This window comes from Thermobia domestica, chromosome 7 (genome assembly GCF_964235325.1).
Source record: "Thermobia domestica chromosome 7, izTheDome1.hap1.1, whole genome shotgun sequence".
Taxonomy (NCBI): domain Eukaryota; kingdom Metazoa; phylum Arthropoda; class Insecta; order Zygentoma; family Lepismatidae; genus Thermobia; species Thermobia domestica.
In genome coordinates this window covers 291,285,240-291,312,586 of record NC_137460.1, presented here as the reverse complement: position 1 = coordinate 291,312,586, position 27,347 = coordinate 291,285,240, and the positions used below count along the sequence as shown (strand labels likewise).

Genomic DNA, 27,347 nt, shown 5'->3' with positions numbered 1-27,347 from the left:
TGGATTTCTTCGCCTTCATTTTCATTTGCGACGTGATACAATTTAATGACATTAACACGGCCACCATAGAAGCTGTCTCTTGGATTTAACAGTGTCTTATTAGTATAAGGATGTGTGCTTAAAGAAGAGGCCAATGCTGGATTGGATTTTAACACTTGACGAAATTCACATTCCCATATTTTATGTTCTTTATATCCCATGGATCGTAATAATTTCATTTTACGCTGTGTTCTCTCGTAGCGATAGTTCATAGTTTATTCGGAGTTTTCATAAATGGGCTGATCACGGCCTGTAGGGACACAGAGAAGACAGGCATGGAACCTACAACCTCGAAATTCATACACGTGTTCTTCTTCAGTGTCGGGATGTTTATACTAACCGTCCAGATGAAAACCAGCAACAAAAACTTCTTTTCTTCTTGCTGCACGTAGAATTGGATGTCTCTCTTTTTCTTCCATGTAGGCAAGCCACTGCAAAGCAATCCGTGACTGATTATTTCTGTGACGGTATCCTCGTGCAGGGAGAATGCTAATGGTATTGGGTTTTAAGAAATTTCGTCGAAATAATAAATTACACGTACTCGCCAAAGTGATAGCCTCCAGGAAAGGATTAACGTGAGTTTCTTGTTCAAAAGTGGTCATAAAAGATATACAAGCCATTCGAAGTACGTTGACGTCCTGGACAAAATATTTCACCAATTCTTCTTGGAAAATAAACGTATCGTTCTGGTGTTCGTTGTACCATGTCATGAATTTCTCTCGTTCATGCACTTTCATTTCATCTACGCCATAATAATGGATGTCCGGTAATTTTCCCACATACGCTTGATATGCAGCAGTATTAAAAAGTGTGGGAAATATCCTTTAGTCGCTGGTAAATGAAATGCCTTGGATAATTTACTTAAAGCCATTCGAATGAAATTTAAGGAGTCAACAAACGATAAGTGATTCACTTTCATGCTTAAAATTTTTGCTCCGTTCAGGGTCAAAGTAAGTTTCAATTCATGTTCTTCCACTAAGGATTTAAGAATAAAATGATTATCATACTATTTAGAATTATGTGCCAAAGACAATAAGTTTGATGTTAGGTCGTAGTTGACGTAGATATACAAGAAAGGCATTGATCGAATCGTCTTGGAAAATATGTCCCCACTGTCCACAAACTTCACACAAATGATGTATATCTTCATCTTGAACACAGTTATAACATACTTGTTGGGCCACCAGTATATTGGGCTTATGAATAAACGTGTCTTCATCGAAGAAAGTATCCTGTGTGGCTTCGATATCATAAAAACAATCATAGCTTTCTTGGCATGTAACACTGATGGAACTCCAGGTTTTAATTGAGTCGTATGAGGCACCATTTAGCATTGATGGGTAGACACAACGTGTTTATGACACACATTACAAAAGCAATATGTAGAATGAAGTTCTCTTTCTCCTGTATAGACAAACGAATAAATGCGTAGGCATTTGGAACGCTTTCACAATCTTGCATATTTGTTGGCCTTTATGATATGGTACAGTAAGATGATTTGTATATCATGTTTCACCGTAATATTCACGATTGCATTCCGGACACTGCTTCTCCCGATTGGTCTTACTGCATGCCGGTTTCTGCGAACATTTCTCACACATGGCTGAACAGTTCTTGACGTGTTTATTAAGATGATCATATTTTTTGTGGCATGCAACACAATAGTACTTAGTAGAAAAAACGGACCTTAATGACTTGATGATGTCATAATGAGAATTGATGTTCATTAAATTGATTGGAATCCTGTCTTCGCCATCAGGTCCTTCATACAGAATATCTTCTCCGAAAAAGCTGGTGTATACAGCAAGTTCATAATCGGTCAAGTAGCGTTGCAATTGTTGCAGTTCTTCCACGGATCCCCCATGATCTAAATTCACTGTGGATTTAGACAAAATTTCATGTACATTCGGTATAACAACACACTTACTCTGGTTCTGATATTGTTTGTACAGTTTCTGATTTTTATCCTTATATTTCTTTAGGCTAATAGCAATCACAATGGCATGAGCCAAACATTTCTTGTTTGTGTTTTTTATTCGTAAAATGTCATTGTTGTGTTTTAGTCACTCGTCGTTTGATAAAAGACTTCGACACATTCTTCCAAATCCACATGGCACATCCACATGACGAAAATATACAACGAACGGTTCGTTCATGAGAAAACTATCGTTACTTTGAAGAATGCGATCGAAGAAACCTCATGAAGTCTCCAGTGTCAGATTACTTGCACGCCTGAAATATAAATAAAACGGCTTGTTCTCATTATGAGATAAAATCGATAATCCAGTCATCGATGATTCGCTGACTTTTTCCAATAAGTAATCCAAAATATGTTGAAAGCAGGTCTGAACCCAGTCAACAATATCGGTGTCACTGGTCGGAGCATTGATTTGAATTTCAAGCATTCGTCCTTCGAGATTAAAATGCCGATAATATCTGTTGATTTCTCGCAAGATAGTAAAGCCAATAGTAGCCATATTCAAACAGGAAAAGGTAAAGTAAAACAAAAAGGAATAGGCAAAGAAAACAAATATCTAAAACGAGAAAAGAACACGAATTAAAAATGAATTCCCGAATGAGAGATCACTAACAAGTTTAATGGTATCAAAATCACTACACGATCAATCCTCAAAGAATTATCATATCTCAAATGATCCTACTGTTGAAACGTTTATTGTCGTCATACTGGAAATCAAACCCGGGGCCAACATCAACGTGTAACTGACCTACGATTCTGTAGTGATTAAAAGAAAAAAATAAAATTGTTTTCTAACTGTACTGAGAGAATCATTCTAGTAAGCATTTCACACTGAAGTTTGAAACGTATGACGAACATGAAACGGAAACAAATTCTCATTTGCTTGCTTTTTCGAGCTAAACGGTTAGACAAGGAAGACTCCGATTCACGATGAAAAATCAGATCCCACATTAAATTGAAGGTCCACGTATTACTGTTAATAGGCACGCTGTAGGAGAACAAATCATAGCTATCTCTAGGAAGGTCCCGCCATAGAAACTTGGCAACGCAGCGCAAACGTCCTATCGGCTGGAATGTTTGCTTTTCGGTAAATGGTGGTAATCGCACGCTGTCAGTAAAAGGCGTTGGTATTTAGATTGTGTAAAGTATCACATTTATGGGAATTAGAGGACAGAATGCCAGATAAATGTATTATGCCTGGGTATCAACGTAATTACACTGAAACAATTAAGAAGGAAGAAAATGTAATGAGTTTCCGATTTCCAAAGCGTTCCATTCTCAAGCGAAATATTGGATGGTCATTACGAATTTGTAAACAGTAAAGATTATATTAATAGTTTTTTCTTGAAATTCTAAACAAAGACTACTTGAACAGTGTTACATTAGATGATTCTACATTTCTGTACGTATATGGCTGTACATATGTTTCAAGACAGCACACAAACTTAACTGTGATGCGTGTAATGATATTTTGATACATAAAGAGAAATCAGAAGATGAATATTCCACTAAGATAAGTTGAAGCAAATTGTCGATACTGTCAGATTTTATTGTAAGAGTATGCAAACATGTATTTGCAATTATGCAGGTGTTAATATCTAAAGAATATGAAAACAAGTTAATTTCAAACAATAATCAGAAATTAGTCTTGCATCGCTTACGTATATTAGGGATAAGCAGAGACAATAACATACTTGATTGTTTAATATTATTGTAAGTCCATGCCACCACGACAGTGAAAAATTGGTAGGAAACATTGTTTGTGCAATATTCTTTTATATAACTATTCAAAATTAATGAAGCAATCTGTTGTAAAAGAAAGGAATAGAAGGGAGTTAGACATCTTTTCAGCATGAGAACGGCCTTCAATAGACCTAAAATTCTCACAATTCTGCCAAATTTTTAAATGTACTCTATATGTATTAATAGTATCTACAATACTTAAGAACATAGGCGCCCGAAAAAAATTTTCTAGGTGGACATGTCCCCTCGTTGCTATATTACGTTTGGTATTTTTTAAATTTATATTAAGAAAACCTTAATAAATTTAAAATGAAATCTTTGAGTTTTACGTCCCACGGTACGTAATGCCGGTTAGGCTAAAGGAAACGGTGGTGATGAGAAATGAGTGAAATGAAGAAAATAAGAGGAAACGGGAGAACCCCGAGGAGACCCATGCACACGGTGTTTGTCCACTACAAAGTACACTTGGTGCGAGCTGGGATCGAACCTGGGACGCCAAACACCAGAGATGAACGCTCTATCACTGAGCCACCGCGGCCCCTTAAGAAATTTAAGTTGTTATAAGACATTTTCGTGAACCAGGGGGCACCGGGCTCCCTGCCCCCACCTTCGTATGCCCATGTTTTATGAATACTTATGTAAACGTATATAAAACTAGAATAGGAATTTATGCATATATCATCGTTACTCATACAGATAGCCTCAGTACTGAAAAGGACGCTAAACTTCAATTTAATTGTCAATTTAGTTATATAAGCCTATCTTACTGTTCGTTTACCCTTTTTTGCTTTGGCTTACCTCTTTCAATATATTTTGTAATGTTATTTTATGAATGGATTTTATATTATTTTAGTCAATTTGTTGTCATGATCCTTATACTTTAAATGTATCTTACTAATTATGTTGTATTAGCCAATCACTCTTTGATTACTTATTACTAACTTAGGTAGCCTTCGCTATATTAGTCTCTTGCTTATTACATTCAACAAGAATATTCCATTTGTTTATTGGACAAAACAATCACAAAAAGTTGACAAAAGTGAAAAAAGAAAGAAAAACAATCTGCAGAAAAAGATTTGCCTTCGTATTGCTCGTGATGGACGTCGAGTGGTGTGGGCTACAGCGTTGCCACACCGAAGGCCGGGGCCTTCCTAAAGACGGCTATGAACAAATTCGTGCGTAGTTTTTTTGAAAAACTAAAATTTTGTAGTTCTAATATTACGTTAATGGTAACTTTCAGAAACGGAGCTTCCTCATAGCTAAGTGATTAGCGTTACGTATCTCTGGCCCGGATTCAACACCCAGTATGCGCTCAGATTCAACATTAAGCTGTATTCCTAGCCCCAGTACTGAAGGGACGCTAAACCTAAATCAACAAATCATTTCTCGTGCTTACTTTTAATATGTGGGATTCCTAATTCGATCCCCGGTCAAGTAAACATGAGTTTATTCGGAGTACTCTAACTAATTCGTTCATGATTATTCATTTTTCCTCATAGCCTAATATTTCATGCTAAAAGTAAAAGAATAATAACAATGTTATCTTTATGCGTAATACGGTTTAAAAGCACTCCATTGATATTGAGTATAAACGTGTCTAAGGATAGAATCTCAATAAACTTACCTCAAATCCAATGAACGGAGTAAAGTTACGCTGTCACTAGAGGTACACCTTTGTTCATTCACGATCTTCGTGTAAATAGGACTTGAAAATGAAATTTAGAATTTTATTTAGGTCGTGTTCAACTATAAAGTGACGTCACTATCAGCCAATCAGAAACACGAAAATTCATAAATGACATCACGGAGAACCAAAAAAACACAGTTTTCATCGTGTATAATGAGCCGAAACAACACGAAACAACCGATTGTGACGTAATTTACGTTTTCTCCTGACACATCAATAGTTACATCTAGTATCGCAATTCTGATCATGACAGCATCCCGTTTGCGTTAGTTTCTTACGACATTCAAATTAACACATCTAGAAAGTGATTCATTTTCCTTAAACTTGATTGAAAAATGTAACACTCATCGATATGTTACGAAACTGTCTTTGACAAAAATTTAAAGTTAAGCTTTAAAAGTCCATCGTTGCACTAACAGCTGAGAAAAAATGCTGATGTAATACTCTTCGTAAAAGCAGATTCTACAATTTCACAATTACAAACTTCTATGCCTAACAATGAGCAGAAATGTGTAATGTAATATAATCTGTTTAAATCTGCTCGTCTTCTTTTCATACGCAAAACTGCTCGCACAAAAAAATAAAACTTCTCAATGGGGCACGGTGGCTCAGCGCTTATTTCTGATGTGTGAGGTCTCCGATTCAATCCACAACGAAGTTTATGATGTTTTCTGATTTCACCATTTCTCATCATCGTTTCGCTTAGCCTCCAAAGGGACATTAAAATCACCATTTCCTGAAACTAACGCCAATAATCGAACACGGACGATTGCAATGTCTATAACATAGTAATCAACAAACTAAACTTCCCAATGGAGTACGGTGGCTCAGCGCTTATTTCTGATGTTTGAAGTCCCTGCTTCAATCCTCAGCCAAATAAGTTTATGATGTGTTCTCCTGTTTCATCCTACCATTTCTCATCACCATCGTTTTCACGGGAAACGTTAAACTCAAAATTTCCTGAAATTAGCAGCAAGGATCAAACTCGGGATGACTGCAATGTCTATAACATAATAATCAACATATGTAAGGTATCCATGTTCATCCCTGAATTAAAACGAAATGGATTACGAAGTATATATCAAATTTAAGGGAATGTTCTTAACTACGCCTCCATATAATCATATAACGTAATAAGGTCCCAAAATCAATCATTAATACTCATGAAAGGGAACGATGACTCCCAAATTTAAAAAGTGAACCATTGTACTCAATTATATAACGAAAATGTCTCATCAAAAATAATAGGATAAGTTAAAAAAAGGCTTCCGAATTTTAATATTTTTATACTCATCAAAGGGAACGAGGTCTTATACGCCCCCTCTCGTCACGTGGATCAAGGTGATAATATTTGTCCTGAGTGATCCGATGCATTCCCTGGGGCCGCGGTGGCTCAGTGGTAGAGCGTTCACCTCTGGTGCTTGGGGTCCCGGGTTCGATCCCAGCCCCCGCCAAGTGAACTTTGTGGTGGACAAACACCGTGTGCGTGGGTTTTCTCGGGGTTCTCCCGTTTCCTCCCACTTTCTTCATTCCACCATTTCATTCATTACTCATTATCACCGTCTCCTTTAGCCTAACCGGCATAACCGTGGGACGTAAAACTCAAAGATTTTTCCGATGCATTCCCTGGTCCCTGAGTAAGCATAAGCAAACTTTCAATAGGTGTTGTAATTCCGGGCCAAACTACCTCTGACTCATTCGCACTAACACTATGGGGCATGGGTCCCTAATTGAATAACCCAGGTAATCTTATGTATCCTGAGTAGTCCTATGCATTTCCTGGCCCTTGAGTAGGCATAAGGAAAATTTCAATAGGTGACGCAATCCCGGGCAAAGCATCCCTAACTCATTCGCTATGATCCATGGGACCCCAAATTGGATAATCAAAAGTTAGATCAGGTGGTGCCCTTCTACTCACAAGCAGGGAATACTGTTACATTCATATTGCTCTTTAATTCTAAGTGTGTTTTCTTATCCTTTCTGAAACTTGTATATTTGGTAGTGTCACTGAAGAAGCTAAATGTTCCTTCAGTAACATTGAGTTATTATATCACGTTCTTCTATACGGAGTTTCTCCTCCCAAGAACTAGACTGTTTTGTGAGAAGGAAATCGCGGAATTCAGAAAAGCAGATTTTACAACAACTTTATCTCATCATCCGTTTCAGGGAACACGGTGGGTCAGCAGTACAGTTTAGTCTGGTTCGAAGGGTCCATGGTTCGATCCGCTGCGAAGCAAGTGTGGTGGATAGCATTGTACTCTTTTTTTCGTGATGCTCCTGTTTCCTCATACATTATCATTCCAACAATTTTTCCATCATCCTTAAAGTGCATTAATCATCCGTCACACTTTGGCTAAAGGGCGTCGTCGTAGGACTTTCAACTACAATATTTGATTTAATTTCGTCTTAAGCTTCCTGTTTGTGTGATCTAGATATAATACATCAGAGCTCTACATTTTGTACAAGTACTTAACAATACATTTGAAGTTTAATTATGATTACTTGCTCCGAGGACCAATTCCACTTTACAAGCTGATGTCGTTACTGTTAGAAAGAAAACTTATTACCCGTATTGTCAGTTACCAGTATTTCCATATTTCAGTTTATACTGTACATAAAAGAATACCTCAAATGGCTAAGATTATCATCTCTCTCTCTCTCTCTCTCTCTCTCTCTATATATATATATATATATATATGTATATATATATATATATATATATATATATATATATATATATATATATATACAGAGTGTTAACGAACTATACCGACAAACTCTAAGAGGTGATTCCTTACATCAAAATAGGGGGAAAAGTTATTATGGACCTGTGGGGACAAGTGCGTTTCATTTCATTTGTAACTCAACGCCAGGGCACATAAGCAAACAACAATCGCTATATGTAAGTAGATATTCGAAATTCAACAACCTGCAATCCTAACTCATCCTTCTAATAACTCAATTTCGATAGAGATAGCGCTTAACATGTTATCCCCGAGTCGCTCACGTTTGTTTCCATTTTACGTTTTTTACAAGCCGGTAACTTCTATTAAGATATTTTTTACTGTTTCGTTTCAGCTATTTAGATGCATCTGTTAATGTATCCAGTAACTGCAACAAAAAGTTATTTCCATGTAACCAGTGTGGTAAATGTTTTACACAAAAAGAAAATCTTAAGAGGCATTTAATGGTTCATGCTGGTCTAAAACCATATCCTTGTAACGAATGTGGTAAAGCGTTTGCACAGAAAGAAAATTTATCAAAACACATAATGATTCACACAGGAGAGAGACCGTACGCATGTAACCAGTGTAGTTTATCTTTCAGTCTGAAACAAAATCTTACAAAACATTTACGAACTCATACAGGTGAGAGACCATTTACTTGTACTGAATGCGGGAAAGCGTTTCGTCAAAAACATAATCTCTCTAAACATATTTTAACTCATACAGGTGAAAGGCCTTACCCTTGTAGTCATTGCAGTAAATCGTTTTCTCAAAAAGACAGCCTTTCAAGACATTTATTAATTCACAAAGGTGAAAAACCATTTTCTTGTGTACAGTGTGGTAAAACTTTTACTCAAAAACACAATCTGACAAAACATGTGGTACTGCATACAGGGGAGAAGCCATTCCCCTGTATGCGCTGCGATAAAACGTTTTCTCAAATAGTTAACCTCAAAAAACATATGTTGATGCACACGGGTATGAAACCGTATCCATGTAAGTTGTGTAGCAAATCGTTCACCCAGAAAGATCAACTGGTACGGCATATGTTAATCCACACTGGGGAAAAGCCGTTTCCGTGTGATCAGTGTAGTTTAGCATTTACTCAAATAGATAATCTTAGACGACATTTATTAACTCATACAGGTGAGAGACCGTACTCTTGTAAAGAATGTGATAAATCATTTACTCGAAACGATCATCTTAAAAAACATATGCTGAGTCACAAATAAAAAGAGGAGTGCAAACTTGCAGCTGGAAAATAATCACCTCAAATACCAATCTCCTTATTCAAATGTATTTTAAAATATCGTTGCAAATTGCTAGCCATCTTTTAAATAATTCCTAAATGTAATAAACGAATACTGTATGTTTCGCGCAGCGTATACTTGGTACTGTAGAAAACAGAATGTGTTATATACTTCTCTTACATAATGTTAGGCATATAAAGCTGAAAATTGAGATGATTAAAGACTTAAACAATCCACTTTCGACACAAATATGAGCGTATGTTCTGAAATGTTTTGAAGAAAAAATATTCGATTAATTCATTGTAAAAATAAGAGTGTAGTAGGTACTTTAGCGGTGATGATTTTTTCCGTGTGAGTGTTAACCATCAATATGTAAATTTAATGAGCCTCATGCAGAGTCGTTCTGACGAGTGATTAGTGCCATACTAAAGAGTTCGACTAACATATGTTTCCTACAGTAGTCAGGCCTTTAGTATGGCGCTAATCATACGTCATAACGACTGCATAAGGCCGAATATGTGTAACTGAACACTGGTTAAATCCAGATCAGCTGAGAGTGACTAACCTTCCCGGTTTTATTCTGATTGGTAGTTGTAGTAGATCGGCTAAGAATAGAGGGGATCATGTATTTATGTCAAAGCCGTTTTAGAGAATAAAGTTGTAACAATTTATAACATCGAAAAACATTTTGAATCATGTATAGTAGAAATACCGTATGTGAAGCTTTTTTTTTTTTTTTTTTTTTTTGTATATAGAGCCCCAGAGAGCGACATCAATATTTTCTTGAAAAATTCAGAAATCATCCTTCAATTTTATATAAAAACAGTTAAGGACTTTGTAATACGAGGGGGCTGGAAAATTCATGAAATCACAAAGAAGAAATAAAAACTGAAACATATCATTATAGTCATTAGAGGGGTTATAATTTGTGAACCTCTCATCCCGTATATGATCATTTATCATTGTTATTTCCTTTGTTACAGACCCTGTAAAAAAGATAAGGCGGAGGATCTAATGAAATTCAAGAAGGATGAGCTTTGCAGTGTCTTGAAGTTTTTTGTGCTGCAAAACAAATCCTCTATGGAAATTCACAAAACTTTCCAGGATACTTTCGGAGAACATGCTCCTGGATATATAAAAGCGAAGTGGGTGAGGCGTTTTAAGACTGGTCATCGTGAGACTGAAGATGAAACTCGCTCAGTCAGGCCTTCAAGTGCAGTGACCACGGAAAACATCGTCAAAGTGCATGGCATGATCATGGAGGATAGGTGCATATCAATCGAAAATATTGCTGCGTGGCTGGGGATATCGTGTAAGCGTGTGGGTGTCATAAGAGCAAAATATTTGGATATGCGAAAAGTCAGTGCAAAATGGATTCCAAAATGTTCGAATGCTGACCAGCAGAGAACTCGGGTGCAGATGTCGCACGAAATGATTGAATTGAAATTATTGTTCGTCACATGCAGAATAAAACTTCAAAAGTCTAAAACTATTACTGGAAATTAATGATGTTATTCACTTCGAACATTTTAACAGCATTTAGTATTGAAATTTCATTTCTTATCGATTGTATAAGACGTAAATTTTGCATAACTGTTCGCAAAGTGCATCTGTATACCAATCAAATGTAGTTTTGTGAATTTTAACAAAAATTCCAAAATAAGCTTCTTGAAAAAAAAAAAAAAAACGTTGTAAAAGAATACATAATGATAGCTTTTGATTATAATGGTCTGTTTAAGCAGTATCATTAAAATTCAGCATAGAATAACAAAATCTGCTTCTGTTTTATGTAACAAAAATAGAAGAAAAAGCCTGATGAGACGAGCCCGAATTCTAATTTACCCTGGACGCCGAAATCTCTAACTATGGCTCTGGTGGCAGCTGATTTTTAATCGCTCCTTTAGAAAGACCTATAGGTTTACAGAGCTCCTCTTACGATGGCTTAAATGGTAGTAACGTTTACGTTGTGGTATTCCTATCTCATAAATACCCCTATATAATTATGTGCCGTTTTTACTCTGTATTACTTGGTTTTATATTGTTATCCCAGCTTTTAATATTCTTCGAAAGCAGTGCTGTTTTTAGTGATTATTTTTATGTTTGTGATTGATCTACATTTTAAATAAGGAGTGCCATTTATACTCACCAAGAGCTTTATCAATACTGAAACGATTTTTTTAGGTTGTCTGGGGTAAAGTAGGCGACCGCCATTAGTACCCCGAACAATCCCAAGAGTCACTGATCTGAGAAATCTCAGATTGGAAATGTTTCAAAGAAAATTTATTTTCCTCAGGTCTTTAAGGCGTAGGGAGTACAGAGCATAAGAGAACAAAAGCAAATTAATGATATTTATTAAAATAAAATAAAAATAAGCAAAAGTTCGAAAGGAAACGTACAACAATAACTAGCAATGGACAAAATGACTAAATAAAACGAAACAACATTTCAGAAAGGTTATAGCTCTTTCTTTATAATTCAAAAGATCCTCTAAAGCAATATGTATATGCCAAGTGGCACCTGTTCTAGCATTATAAGAAAAATAATAATTCACTTAATCTAAAATTATGTACAAATTATCCAAATCAAAAATTTTCCATTGCAATACATGCATCGATCATAAACAGAACAGGGTACATAGTATCAAGATTAAAGTTAATAAGAAGTACCATGTTTATTGTAACGTCACTTTTGAACCGACTAATAGAGGACGCTCTTGGGATCGCCGAAAATGCCTACAGGCCTAATGATCTTCTGCTAGTCTTTTCAGGGTCAAATAGTTCGGGGATTCAATCTTCTCCTTTACTTACTTGACAAACTCTAGCCATGGTTGGCCTCTGGCATTCCTTATCGTTGACTGCACCTCAGAACGTGGTCCATTCTTGATGTATGTAGTTGAAATTTTCTAAGACTCAACTTTGAGTAATCCAACTCTCAGGTGGACATAAGTTTGTTGAAAAGTTTTACGTTATTATTATACATTTCTTTTGAAAAGTTAAGCGTACAGACATTAGATTTGTGCTTCATCGACTGGCAAAAAGCTTTTAATGAAACTTGTGAAAATACCTAAAGAAATTGGGGACAACTTGAGAGACCGACGACTCATTCACAACCTGTATATAAAACAACGAGTGAGATTGCGCTTGAATGAAAGAGAAATCAATAGTATGGAGATTGGAAGAGGAGTGAAACAAGGATGTAGTATGTCACCACAATTATTCAACATTGATAGTAAATGTTTAATGAAGGAAGCATTAATGGAAATTCGAGACTTAAGATTGGAGGACAGATTATTAACAAGATCAAGTATGCACATGATACGATTATTATAGCTAGAACCGCAGAAGGACTACGAATGATGACTGACAAAATTGCTGACACTGGGAAATTATATGGAATAGAAATCAACATTGAAAAATCGAAAGTATGAGAATATCCCGCGGAGTGGCTCCGTTACGGGTCAGAGAAGAACAAAGAGAACTTCAAGAGATCAATCACTTTAAGTGTTTGGTAAGTATTTGAACAAGGCACGCTTACTGCACCAAGGAAATCCCGTCCAGAATAGCCATATGCAGAGAGACATTATACAAAAAATGATCACCTTTAGCTAGCATGCTGAATATTAAACTTGGAAAGAAGTTTGTCAAGTGCTATATATGGAACATTGGGCTTTATACCAGTAGTAAGCGCCCCACTTGGTCTCAATTTTCCCACCCCCTGGAGCATGGCGCTTGCCGCAGCCAAATTTTTGAGGCCCGGGCGCCCGTTTTAGGGTCACGTGGTATGACCGTCACGTGGTTAGGCCATGCCTTTTTGGGTTACGTGGTGTTAGGCCACGCTTTTATGGAGTAGTTTTACCGAGGGGTGATTTTGTTTCCTTTTACGGCATAAAATTTTGGAGATTGTTACCTTTTGATGTAATAGGCCCTACAAGTGTATGTATAGTTTACCTTGCGGTATCTAATTTCAACTTTTGCGCTTTCGGCGCCCCTAGGTCACACCCCGTCTGCCTTTATGGGGTAGTCCCACCTATGGTGTATTTTGTTCCCTTTTATAACATAATATTTGTGGATTGTTACCTTATGATGGAGTACAGGTGTATGTATAGCACTTGTTGTGTTACCTGATTTTAACTTTTGCGCCCCATGGAGTGTGACGCCCGCCGAAATTTCGCGCCTCCGGCCCATCAAGTTCACATAATTTTACGCTCAGCCTTTGTGAGGTAGTCCCACCTATGGGTTTATTTCGTTCCCTTTTATGGGTATAAATTTGAAGAATGTTATTCCTTTCCTTACCTTATAGGGTGTATATATAGCCTACATTATTTTTGTTCCCTTTGATACGCCCCTGTTCTCACCTTAGCATCGCCTTTAGGATCACGTTATGGAGTCATGTGCTGTTAGGCCATGTTCTGTATTTATGGGGTAGACCTTCCGAAGGGGTCAATTTTATTCTCTTTAATGGGTATAAAATTTTAGAGATTGTTATATTCATTTCCTACCTTATAGGATGTATGTATAGTCCGTTTCCTTTGATGAGTACCAATGATTGATTTTAGAGTCTTATTACGTTATATGATTATTTGGAGGGGTACTTCAGATTATTTCCTTAAATTTGGTGTGTACAGTACTTCGTGATCTATTTCGTTCCACCTCAGGGATGAACATGGATACCTTACATATGCTGATTATTATGTTATAGATATTGCAAACGTCCGAGTTCGATCCTTGGTATTAATTTCAGGAAGGCTCCTCCCCTCCAGGCTAAGGGAAACGATGATGAAAAATGATAGGACGAAACAGAAAACATGAACTTACTTGAGTAAGGATTGAAGCAGGGCCCTCACACATTAGGATAATTTTAGACGGAAGCATTTATCGTAGCAAAAATCGTATCATCGATATCCTACCGTGTAAAGTAGCAAATGCTATAGCACGTCTCATGCCATGACATATCCTATGGCATTTCTTGTCGAAAGAACCTGCTCTATTTCGTAGCAATTTCCCCAGCATTTGTGGTACGATTGCCGCGCCGTGCTGTGTTAAGAGAAAGCAAAAGATTTTGTGCCAAATATCCATGCTCTTTGTTTTGTGTGAGAAATTAAATTGTAATAAAGAAAAATAAGTGTTGATTGAAAAATATGAGGAGCATCCTTGTTTGTACATAGTTAAAAGTCCTTTGTATCATAATAAGCGTATGTCACAAAGGGCTTTAGAGGAAATAGCGACTGAAATCTCCGTTTTTAGTTTCGGAGTCATAATTGCGCTCTTCAGTGATTTGTTTGCTGCGTCACGACAAGATGCTTATCAAATTGCTACCATGTAAAATCACCATATACTTTCGATGCCATAGAATATTATAGGATATTTTTTGACACTACATCTGCTACGATAAATGCTTCCGTCTAAAACTACCCTTAGAGACAAGCGCTGAGCCACCGTGCTGCATTCAGTGCGAGCAGTTTTCATAATAGCTTTATGTTTCATATAGAAAGAATGTCTGTGTTATCATCTTTTTTTCTTCGTGTAAGACTTTGACCTTGAAGGAAACCTTGCTGACTCAGTGCTAAGCATTGGCATTGAATCGTATAAACCTAATCTTATTGCTTAGTTAGCTGTATTTAAAGATGAATCAGACGTTTAGGATTGTTGGTTCGAGTATAGTTATGTTCGCTGTAACAACAATGAATCGGTAACAATGCTCGCGTGATTTTTCAATGATGCCAACACTATCACAATGAATCGATTCATTTAGTCGGAGCAGTTTCGTTACGAAAACTGATGTTTGTTTTGTTCACTAAAGCTTTTCTGAAACAGAATTTTGTTTTGTACACATTTTTTTTCTTAAGACAATTTTGTTTCATACACAATTTTTTTTCTAAATTCAGAATTTTGTTTTGTACACAAAACTTTCTGAAAACAATTTTGTTTCGTACATGAGAAAAGTCTTAAATATAAATTTAGTTTGCTTTTTCCCGCAAAACATTGATTTGAGAATTTTATTTTACCGGTAAACTGATTTAGAATCAACAACGCAGGCGGCAAGAAAGAGTGAGAATACATGCTATTTTGTGCGTGCGTAACGAGAAGTTGTATCCAGATAATTGCGATAGGCATGTTGAATGCTTTGAACTGATGCTTGCACTCCACGAAGATCACATACACTTGTTTGAAAAAAATTCTATGAAATGATTAAGCTATTTATTTAGGGGGTTCGTTGTCATAATAACCGTTATTGGACAGAAGGCCATCCCAAAGAGCGTTCAAAAATGCAGGGGAAATGGAAAGTGACACTGCGCTGTGGATGAACTCCTTCAGACATTATTAGACACTATCTGTTGAAAGATATTAAGAACGCTTAAAGATGAAATGTTCGATAATTTTCTATAGCCTATAATTCTGAAATTCACATGAACTGTTATTTATGTAAGATGACACTCCCCCTCATTACACTTCACCTGTAAGACAACGACTCAATGAGCCCTTCATAGGATACTAGATACGTCATCTGGGTCCCACAGAAAGGCCAGCGGGAAGTCCAGACTTCTCTCCATGCGATTTCTTCTCATGAGGTGAGCTAAGGAGGAACGGGGACGCGGCAGAAGTCCTAAAATGCAGAAGTCCTAAACGGCATTAGACCTAAAATGCACAAGTCCTAAAAATTATTTCGCGGCACAAGTCCTAAATGGCAGAAGTCCTAAAGTGCAGAAGTCCTAAAGTGTAGAAGTCCTAAAGTGCAGAAGTCCTAAAATGCAGAAGTCCTAAAAGGCAGAAGTCGTAAAAATCATACCGAGGCAGAAGTCCTAAAAATCTCTTGTGGCGCTACCATCGCGTCCGTAAGAAGAATACTGTCAATCTGTTAGTCAAGTTTTATATATACTGTTTCATATTACAGAGCCTTAGTTCTTACAAGTTATTTGTATAAATACATATTCTATCGTTCTGAAATAATAAATAAATAAATAAATAAATAAATGAAGCCTATTCTCCTTTCTTACTCTTTCCATGATATATTTCTATGTTGACAAAATTTTAACTTTCTACCAAATGTGATTCCCAGATCTTTCATAATGTCTGTTTTTTCTCTATTTCCACACCATTGACTTCATATTAGTAACATAATATTGTGTTTTAGTTATGTACGTCATAAATTTTGCTTTCCTTGTGTTGTTTTGAAGTAAATTATTTTTACACATATATTTCTTGTACAGAAGTCTTTCTGTAGCAAATAATTGTCATATTCGTAATTAACTACTCCTGGGATATGGCTCTTTCGGTGTAGGACGTTTTGGTGCAGGGCGTTTCGGTGTACGGATTGCTCGGTGTAAGGACGTTTAGGTGTGAGGCTGGTTCGGTGTAAAAGTTCTAATGTTTACACCGAAACGTCCACTCTTCAAAATGAAAATTATTCGTTAGGGAGAAATAAATTCACGAAGTAGAATATATAAATTAATAAATAAAATAAAAATTAAATGTTTCTGTAATTGGCAAGGGTTACTTATTTATAGTGAGTCCCCTCGCTTCACTCTATGTCAGAACTTCTTATATCCTCAAATGTTATAATTATTAATTGATTGGGAAAACGTTTTACGGTAATGATATATAGTAAAAAAGTGTGTGATGCATAAACATTGTGTACACCACACACACCTTATTACGGCAATAACTGTGCACAAATCGCAAAATGCTGCACAATCTTTGAAAGAAAATTTTCAAACACAGATGGTTTTTCTTCCAATAACCGCTTTTATATCATGCATACTTAATAAGATTAGCAAATCTAGGAAAAGAAAACTGATTATGAATCAGTGATGAGATCTTAATTATATTATTACGGAGATGTAAATTCATTTATAGTTGTAGAGAAGGACAGTGTCAAAAAAATGTCTCAATAAAATTTTTAACGGCCTAAAGAACACAACAAGAGGCTGAATCCTACCAGTTGTTCCTGCATAAATTGTTTCTATTATGGGTTACTCTTTTGTTCTTAAAATAGGTCAAAGTTGAATTGTGACCACTCCACGAACCTAATAACAAAATGGACTTTGCATTAGACACTTGAAGAAAAATCTCTTGGAACCATGATGTCACAAGACTTGATGTTAATTTTTCCGGATTTGATGTTTTACAAGGATATCTTCAAATTTAAAAAGGTTGTGTTGGACTATAAGACTAAATGTTCCATTGTTTTCCTACAAAACAATTAAAAGTGGTGATAACATAACACTATTTGCAGAAATTGAAGGCTGTATGATGTAGCTACGAGTCATAGAATTTACTGACTGTACCACCCTTTCTACTGTTTGTGTCCCTGTAAACACTAGAGTACGTCCCGTCTGCATTTAAAAATTAAACCTATTGATCAGACTTATAAATATTTAATTTTCCAATATGTGTTGCTTCACATTCGCGACAAGTGCATTGGCATTGGCTTCTAGCTTTTTGGCTATAGATTTAATCAAACGTCCTGTTAAAATAAGTACAAAAAGGGGTTTCAAATCAGTCTGCACCTTCTCTCAGTAGCCCCTGCCAATTATAATTGTTCTTGGCTAAATGCAGAACATTTCAAACCAGAAGACTTTGTAATTGTAATCATCATATTGGATCCGCCAATTTGAATTTTGTAATTTCAACGTCAGGTTCTGAATCACCTGTCCTAAAACCTCCTTGACAGTAAGTTGGTTGTATCATTTAATCTTATATTTTAATGATTGCTTTCTGTTTATGCTTGGCGGCCACCTCTAACGTTCAAAGAGTAGTTTCTACCCTTAAACCCGCACCATTGCGAAAAATAAAATTAAAAAAAAATTGACGATTATCTTTTGATATTCTACAAGTATGCAAAGTTTCATTCAAATCAGTAAATTACACTTCCATAAGTCTCCTTGTTAGTGCTGTTCAAATGGAAAAAATAAGTTAATTGGCGGATATGAAGTCAGAACAAAGAAAAAATACGCCGGTGGTACGAAGAGACTGAACAACGTTTGTGAAAATTACAAATCTGACGATGTAATTACAGTCTTAAAAGGAATTGTGTACAATTTTAGATTCTTAGTTGAGTGATTCTATGTAATTATATTTTTTTAACAAAATTCCTTTGAGTTGAGATGAGTTGATTCTGAGTTTAACGTCCCGTTCAGGAGTGAGGCTATATGAGACGTCCACATACTGATTAACGTGGAATCTTTATGTATACAGTTGGTATTTAATGTTTACTCGTGAAATGTCTAGTGAGCTTTTGTCCAAATTAAGTAAACTTTGGTGGATTTTTGTCCTACTCTTAATAAAATACGCTCCGCACAGTATATATTGCAATTCTGAATGTTTGCTTGGTTTCAGAAGTCTGGTAAAATATGCTTTTTAAACATTTTTTATTATTTATTTATTTATTTATTTTTGTTTTAGGAATTTGTCGTAATCTCGTGTAATTAGGATTCTCGTATCTCCATTCGAAAGAAACGAATTTCTTAACAAATTATGTAATTAATTCTTAGAATGAAATAGGTTGTATTATGTAATTCGTGTATAAGTGCAGAACAGATAGTGATAATAACGATGTTAGTAGTACAAATATAGCTGTTACTGTTGGAATTAGATACGTTCGTAACATTATTGCCAACTAGTTGCTGCATCGTCCCAATTTCGTGTGGTGGTGGCGAATTTCAGAACTAAAGCAAGTGAATGATAAAGGCACAAGTCCTAAATGGCAGAAGTCCTAAAAGGCAGAAATCCTAAAAGGCACAAGTCCTAAAAATCATATCGCGGCAGAAGTCCTAAAGTGCAGAAGTCCTAAAATTTAGGTCTAGTGCCCATATTTTTAGGACTTCTGCACTTTAGGACTTCTGGATGTCACCCGGAGGAACTCTGTCGCCGCAAAACACAAACTCTTGGCTAGAATAAGATCATGTAGGTTAAAGTGTTGTTCGTGTTGACGTCTTGAGAAAGGTTGTAACAAACGTACCTGTTCGTTCGCGACAATGTCTTGAAAGTACTGGACCACAAATTGAGTTGTATCTTGTAGGTAATTGTAACTCATCATATGTATGGATGTATGAATATCTAAAATTTTTAATAGTGTGTTTCAACTACGCTTCCTATGAGCATTGAAAACTGAGTATGCTACCAGAGTACTAAATACGGAGCGATTACCAGAAGAACGTTGTATACAAAGTGTGATTTAGATATTGATAACAGCTTTAAATATGTACTGCAATTGTATAACTTTGTAATATACCATTACAGTCTAATGTGATGATGTTTTTAATAGGAGGGTGCCCGAAATTTTTTGCACCGACTGTACTTGACGTTTAACAAAAAATTTCTGGCTGTTCATATAATTCGTAATTTTGTTTGTTATTCTATTTCAAATTAACATGGAAAGCTATAAAACTTCATTAGGAATTATAGTTTTGGGAATCGATAGCTTTATTTATATATTAAATTAGTTATAAGTCTTGTATATGGACATGTAAATGGATTATTACAAGTCTTACGGTGTCAGTGCTATCTGAAAATATAGATCCACCATTGGACGGAAATTTTCTAATAAATAACCAATCTAAAATTCGGCAGAATTTTCTGGACCACCCTTCACCTCTCTTTTAGATTAAAAAGGTCCTTCTAAAATGGATTCATTTCAGTTGTACAAATTTAGAGGGTACTGCTGAAAATGCAGAAAAGGTCCGGGCTGGTGAGATAATCAAATACTGTAAAGAATGTGAGGGGAAGTTCCACCAGTTGCGTGAACCCATGAGTCTATCCTCTGAGAAAGAAGTTGAACATCCCGATTCAGACGGGGAGCGAGGGTAGAGTACCCCGAAGAACCGAGGCCAAATATCTCCAGTGGAGATATCTGACCTCGAGGATGCTGAAAGAAATGGGGATTCAATTGGTGATTTATCGGAAAACCTGAATGGTGATAAAACCAAAGAGCAAAGGAAGACTGTGTCATCTAATAATGACACTCTCCTCCTTTCATTACAACAGATGTTACAAAAATAGATAAATAGATCGGGATAATCAACAGATGTATGAAATAAATGAAAAAATAGATAAGAATAGCCTGGAAATGAGACGCGAAATAAATGAGAAATTTGACACCTCGAACCGAGAAACCGAATCTTGATTCGAGGTACTAACCCAGAAAATCGACAACATATATTCGGACTTTGCTTCCTCAATAACCACATTGAGGGAGCAAATGTCTACTGAAATTGACTTGGTCAGATGCGAGGCTCAGCAATCTATAAAGCAACTTCAACAGGAGACTGAGGGTAAATTTGATCATGTAAATTCCGAATTTGAACAAATAGATACCAAATTACATAAGGTCAACAAAAAACTAGAAACACAGCAGGCCGAAATTGATAATTTAAAGTCAACTTTGTCAAATTTATCACTGGAAACCAAACGGGAAGTAACTGACCAAAAAATTTTGAAAATTCAGGACGAAATAGTGAATATTCAAAAAGAAATAACGAAACCAAGTCGCGAAAAATCAGAGGTAGCCTATCCTTTCCCCGGAAATATTACCTGCTATAACAACTACCTGTAGCGCAGGAAAAGAAAATTCAATGTCAGTTGATGCACGGGATATTGCGACGCACTACCCCATGCATTGGTCAAAACTAAAGTCGTGGTTTAATTGCAATAGTGTGCCGAATCAGTCGAGTGTTGTGACGACTACGGTCACTAGCGTGAGTGCTTCCTCCTTACATGGGGGTATACAATTATATAGCGTGTTGCCGGGAAGAGGAGATGGGTACCATCCTGAGTCGTTGTTCACCGGTGCGGTTGGTCCGGGGATGGAGCCCAACATAGTCAATACGACCAACAGAATCCCTTTTAATTACATGGGTAATTATAACACCGCTACGACGTCGTCGGAGTAAATCCGGTGACTACTCCGATTGTGCAGGATAATATGTTAATTCCCACTAACTATTCCCCTACTTATGTTAGTATGAGTTCCAAGGTTTCGCTGAGGGACATCGAACGCTTCCCCACGTTTGATGGGAACATTGCTAACGGGTTACCTCGTGTTTTCCTGCGACCTAAAAGGTGAAAGTATCGGAACTCACAATTCCCAGAATCTTAAGCTTTTCAACTGTACCGAGGACAAAAAACGGGAACTTCTATCTCAATATCCAAAGTGAATGTTACACTGTCTCATTTGAGTGTATGAGAGTATGAGTGCGTAGTTAGTTTATTAGTATTAATACATGTTAATTCTATTTAACAAAATTTTGTTATTCAAACAATTTTTTTAACGACGCCGGGGAACTGTAATATACCATTACTGTCTAATGTGATGATGTTTTTAATAGGAGGGTGCCCGAAATTTTTTGCACCGACTGTACTTGACGTTTAACAAAAAATTTCTGGCTGTTCATATAATTCGTAATTTTGTTTGTTATTCTATTTCAAATTAACATGGAAAGCTGTAAAACTTCATTAGGAATTATAGTTTTGGGAATCGATAGCTTTATTTATATATTAAATTAGTTATAAGTCTTGTATATGGATATGTAAATGGATTATTACAAGTCTTACGGTGTCAGTGCTATCTGAAAATATAGATCCACCATTGGACGGAAATTTTCTAATAAATAACCAATCTAAAATTCGGCAGAATTTTCTGGACCACCCTTCACCTCTCTTTTAGATTAAAAAGGTCCTTCTGATATCTAGTTCAATCCAGATTTTACCAAAATTTATTCGTTTCAAAGCCCCACCGCCAAAAATGCTTTGTTTTGATTGGAGGATTCACCCACGCTATGATGTTAGAGTGCGATTATTCCCATTCCCTGCCTAGAATTTTGCTGAAGACAGCAGACCCAGATCTTCCCAGCTCAGAAAAAAGTAGAAATTAGCTAGAAAAGCTGCATTAACAAGGTAAATCTAGTTTGATAATTGAATAAATACCATCCAGGAAGCTAGGGAGCCATAATTTACTAAATTTCATAGTAAAAAACCGGACTGAAGAACTGAAATAGGAAGTGTAATTCAGTGACGCCATGTTTTGCCGATATAATTAGTAATGGACAGGCTCTACCAAGTGAAGTGCATCAGTTTGTTAGTTGTTCTTAAAGATCCATAAACAGTTTCGGAAGAGTAGTGTTTCCTCCCTTAAAATATTTTTATCCTGAAAATTATTCCTTTTAGAGTTACGTAAGGCCTGCCCCACTGCCGTTTGTGTTCGTGTATGTAGTGAATGTGATTTCTTTTTTGTACTTATCTAGTAGTAACATGGCGGTATTTAATTTCGTTGTAGTTAGGATAGTGATCATAATGCACGTTTAAAGTTTCAAGAGGGCTCCTGTTTACTCCCAACTTGGGGGTACGGCTTCCAGCAGGGATGGGTTGAACGTATAGTTGTCATAAGGTTCTTTTCCCTTCAGGAAAGGGGCCTATGTATTTTCCAATAAATAGTTTGGGTATTAACTAAACAGGTTGAATTAAGAATGTGATTTAGTGAATACAAAGGCCAATTGGCCCTGTTCCTTTCTTTCCCTTTCCTTTCATAAACCGATAGAGCCGATTTTCAAGAACATGGTAAAATCTGAATGTTGTTTATGTGAGTAAATAGTAATGATTAATATGTATTATAACATGTATTAATGTAGTTTGTAGTTATGGATGTGGCATGTATGTGTTCGTAATGTAGTATCAGTAGTAGCAATTGTAGTTAAGTGATGAAAGAATGTGTGAAATAATGAACTATGGACAGTGTATCATTCGTATTCGATCAATAGCTAAACGCAACATATCGATCTATAGTAATATCAGAAAATGAGAGTGTCATAGTATCAAAATTCCGTGTACAAGGTCACATTCAGTGGTTCAAGGGTTGATCATATCGTCGCTAGCCCCCTAGTGTCAAAATTCAGTACTAACCGTCATTCTTATGTCGATGCTCTTAGTGATTTAGTTTCCATGGAACTGACCTTTCTTTTCGAAATAAAACCTAGTAAATATAATTCCCAGCCCAAATGCATATACAGTTAGGTTAAGTGATCCAAAATTAAGATTTTCTGAAAATTACAACATTCTACTTAGTCTAGAAATCGAAATATTTAAGTAAATAAACAATACGTAAATTCTTAACAGAAGTCGGGCGATATGATGCTAGTTTTTCGCTTTGAAATTATATTAAATGTTCATTTTTTTCCTCTGTGGCTGCAGAATAATTTCATTGTTGTCAGAATTTTATAAAATTGAATAATATCGCGGAGAACTCTACTTTCTGTGAACATACATAATATTTTTTTTACATGAAGCTACGAAATATAACATAGTATTGTTTGCGTGGTAAGGGAGTCTTGAGTTCGAAGTATGTTTTGTGTGGTGGCCGGAACATGAAACGTTGGCAATGATTTATAGATTCAGAAGTATATGACGAAGTGTGCATATAGTCTGGGTGTAGTTAAAGAAATAGGGTGTTTATGAAATACGACGTCGTAATAAATGAATAAAATGATAGTATGAATATATTGTGAAACGAAATGAATGAGAGGACACTCATATACATATATATATATATATATATATATATATATATATATATATATATATATATAGATAGATAGATAGATATATATAAGCCCAGTTTATGATTAGTCACGTTTCAGTAAAAGAATATATATATATATATATATATATATATATATATATATATATATATATATTTAAGGATTATGTATAGCTAGCAACATCTTGGGTTCTGTCCCCTACACCGGAGCATCCTGCGAACATGTGGGTGAGATATTGCCGGACTATGTTAGTGCTTAATAGCTTAATTTGTTATTGCAGTCGTATTCGTTCATAATAATCTCGTTTAATAATATTTGTAGCATCATATGATCGCTGACTGGACATATTTAATAATCAATTATGGAAAGACAATAGTTGTTACACAACGGGGCTGTATTGAATTATATTTTTTGTTTTTTTTTGGGTCGGTTTTAAAACAGAATATCCTGCTCCGTGAGATTTTTTTTCTTTCTTCACGTTACCTACTCGGGCTAGCTTACAATATTCATGGAGGCGACAGCTCTGATAGGGTTACAGAATCAAAACAATTAGTTATTGAAATTTATATTAGCGTACCCGGATGTCGACCCCTAGTCCCCTTAAGTATTTTCATTTCTTTTCGTAGTTTAATTAGATGAGGGAAATTAACGACATCCCAGACTGTGGCATGTCTGCGCAGGGTAGCTATCGGTGATGTTTGGTAATTGAAATCACCGATCCAAAATTCAGTTTATTTATTTTTTTTATTTTGGCAAATTCTCATTAGGGATATCGTATCTATTACTCTAGTTTCATTACTATTCTGGACTCTCCTAGTTTCTTAGAGGTCGGATGATTTTTTTTCTTTTTGAAATTCTAAATTAGCGCCTTCTCTAACCTTCCGGGAGATTCCGGGATCTCCAAGGACTCAACCGGATACAGCGAGGAGGGGAATTTCCTTAAAGCTTTCGTCTTTCTGAAAATTCCCTTGCGGGCACAGACTAGTTGTGTGTTTGGAGATAACTTTTGAGTTTGCGTGTTTAAGTAAACCAACCCTTTTTGGCACAAAAGAGAATATTTGGTTATAGTATGTTGTATACGTAAATTCGACCAATTATCTTTCGTAGTTGTAGTGTTCTGTCTCCTCTCTCTTTACCTATACTTCTACTTCTTCTCTAGAGTTTTTTTTTAATTTTCAACCTCCCCTGGTTTTGAACTTGTCGCTTACAATTTATTTAACGTACAACTCTGATCCGAAATTATCAGCTGAGACGTTGCAAGACACAATTCATGGATAGAGTAGATAGTGATTGGGTCCTCCATCACATTTTGACCTATTGCCAAAATGAATAACGACTTTATATTTGACGACACTTCAATTACGTTCTTTCACCGTCGTCCCTCTAAGTTGTTTTTTTAATCCATTGGTCACTTTCCTTCCGTTTTGGTTTTCGTTTATCTTGTAGTTAACCTGGGCCCAGAAATTGTATTTTGGTTTATCTATTTATATCTTTAGGAATGTTCTGTGTTACGTGCCTGCCTCACAAAGTTTTTTTTTACTATTCATGCACGAATTGACTATACGAAAGTTAAAATTTATAGACGCGCGGTATTAGCTAAAAAAAATTAATTCTTTTTTCATATGTAATGTCGGAAGTCATTTGTTTTTCTTGTACAATGTTTGCAACCTTTTCTGAAATTATTGTTGGGGTTATTATTTCAAATGTGTGCGCATTTATTAAATATAAATATATATATATATATATATAGATAAATGAATACGTCGAAATGTACATGTGCTTAGTATGTGAGTATGATGTTAAAGTAAAAGTATGATATTAAATGTATTATATGGATATACGTAAGAGCGCTCGTGTCTGTCCCCCCAAACGTGTATTGGTTGCTATAGTTTACAAGTAAGTTTCCGACGAATATAATAATATAGATTTTTGTCAAGAATACCGCCGTGCACTCAAATAATTTTCCTTTCTTCTGGATAGATGTAAATCATAACTTATGTAATCATTATTTAATGGCATGTATTAAGAAGTAACGGCAGGTCTAAATGTAATCCACATCATAATGAATATTATTCCTGAGCTACCAACCTAAAACCATTGTGGAAAGTGTACCTTTAATCCCTCTCACCTGCATATGTATCCTATGACTTGACCAGTGTTTTTTTTTCCTTAATTTAAATCATTATACTCCTTATACCTGTGGAAGATCATCTCAAATCCGAACTATATATATATATATACATACACAAAAGTGATCCTGGATAAATGGATGGTCTCATGACGTGTCACAGTGATGAACAAGTAACTCAAAATTATCTGATTAATAAATTTGTAAATGGACTGACTAAGAGGAGAAGCATCCTCTGGCGGAAAGTGATTTTCAAAATCCCTAGATGGGTATAAACGTCGCAGTATGCGAATGCAGATATAAACTGCTAATAGTCACAAACTAAATATAGTTGATGAATGGTTTTTATAAACCAAAAGTTTAAATATATATATATATATATATATATATATATATATATATATATATAACAAACTAAGTTAAATGGAGCGAAATATTTTGGACGCTACGAGTAGAGCGCGGTTTGTGATTTGAACGCTCGGAATTATTAATATTTTATTGCTCCATGTGAAGTAGAGACTCATAAGTTCTATTACACCCAAAAGTTTTTTTTCATTTCTTTTCTTTGTCCATTTTTTTAAGTAAAATAAGTGTCTTCTTTGCGTATGTCGCAAATCATAATTTCGCTTTAGCATGCCTAAGATATAATACATGTAATTATTTTTTTTCCTTTCCTTTCCATTTGTCAATATGATCAAATGTATAAAGACTTACTAAAGTATAACCCTATGTATTCTATTGATATATAACCAAGAACTTCTGCTTTTAATATTTTTTTTTATAATTAATTTCTTTTCTTTTCACTATGAATGTAATAAACTATTTGTACCTTTGTAGTTAATTGGTTTCCTTTAAACATATATACACTGTCCTGAGTGAGTGAGTGAGTGAATGCATGATAGATTTAATTTAAGTAATTTTGGTAATATCATTTGTCATATTAACGTCTATAATATATGTGTCATGTTTTAATATATGTGTTAAGGTAAATAACCTAGGTCATGAAGGACCGCTACTAACGGTTTAAATCGGCTCTAGGAGTGAGACGAAAATAGCAGGATGAGCCTAAATACGACATCTTTCTTCCAGGAAGTTGAAACCCTTATTGATACGATACATAAATTTATATTGAGTTTATAACTTCGATTTTTTTCTTTCTCTCTTGGCTAATTCAAATGTGTGGTCGATCCTAGAGATACTGGATGGTTATCAATCATCGTTTGGAATAACTTTACAAAGAATAATTTCGATTTTCTCCTTTCCTGGTCT

General features: G+C 35.6%; 2 protein-coding genes across 6 annotated transcripts in view; one reads left to right on the top strand and one right to left on the bottom strand.

The window, feature by feature from the left end:
* The window catches only part of LOC145691039 (uncharacterized), a 65,421-nt gene that overhangs the window by 1,666 nt on the left and 36,408 nt on the right, over positions 1–27,347 (bottom strand). The gene's annotated exons all lie outside the window — the stretch shown is intronic.
* Positions 1–27,347, top strand: part of LOC145691038 (uncharacterized) — a 49,168-nt gene that overhangs the window by 17,649 nt on the left and 4,172 nt on the right. For 4 of the 5 annotated variants that reach the window (XM_081766630.1, XM_081766628.1, XM_081766629.1 and 1 more), the window contains exon 3: positions 8,526–9,785. The exons of the other annotated variant lie outside the window; for it this stretch is intronic. In XM_081766630.1, the coding sequence (XP_081622756.1) occupies positions 8,526–9,405 (880 nt within the window). In that variant the 3' untranslated portion in view covers positions 9,406–9,785. Of the gene's footprint in view, positions 1–8,525; positions 9,786–27,347 lie in introns of those variants that run through there. 5 annotated transcript variants of the gene reach the window in all.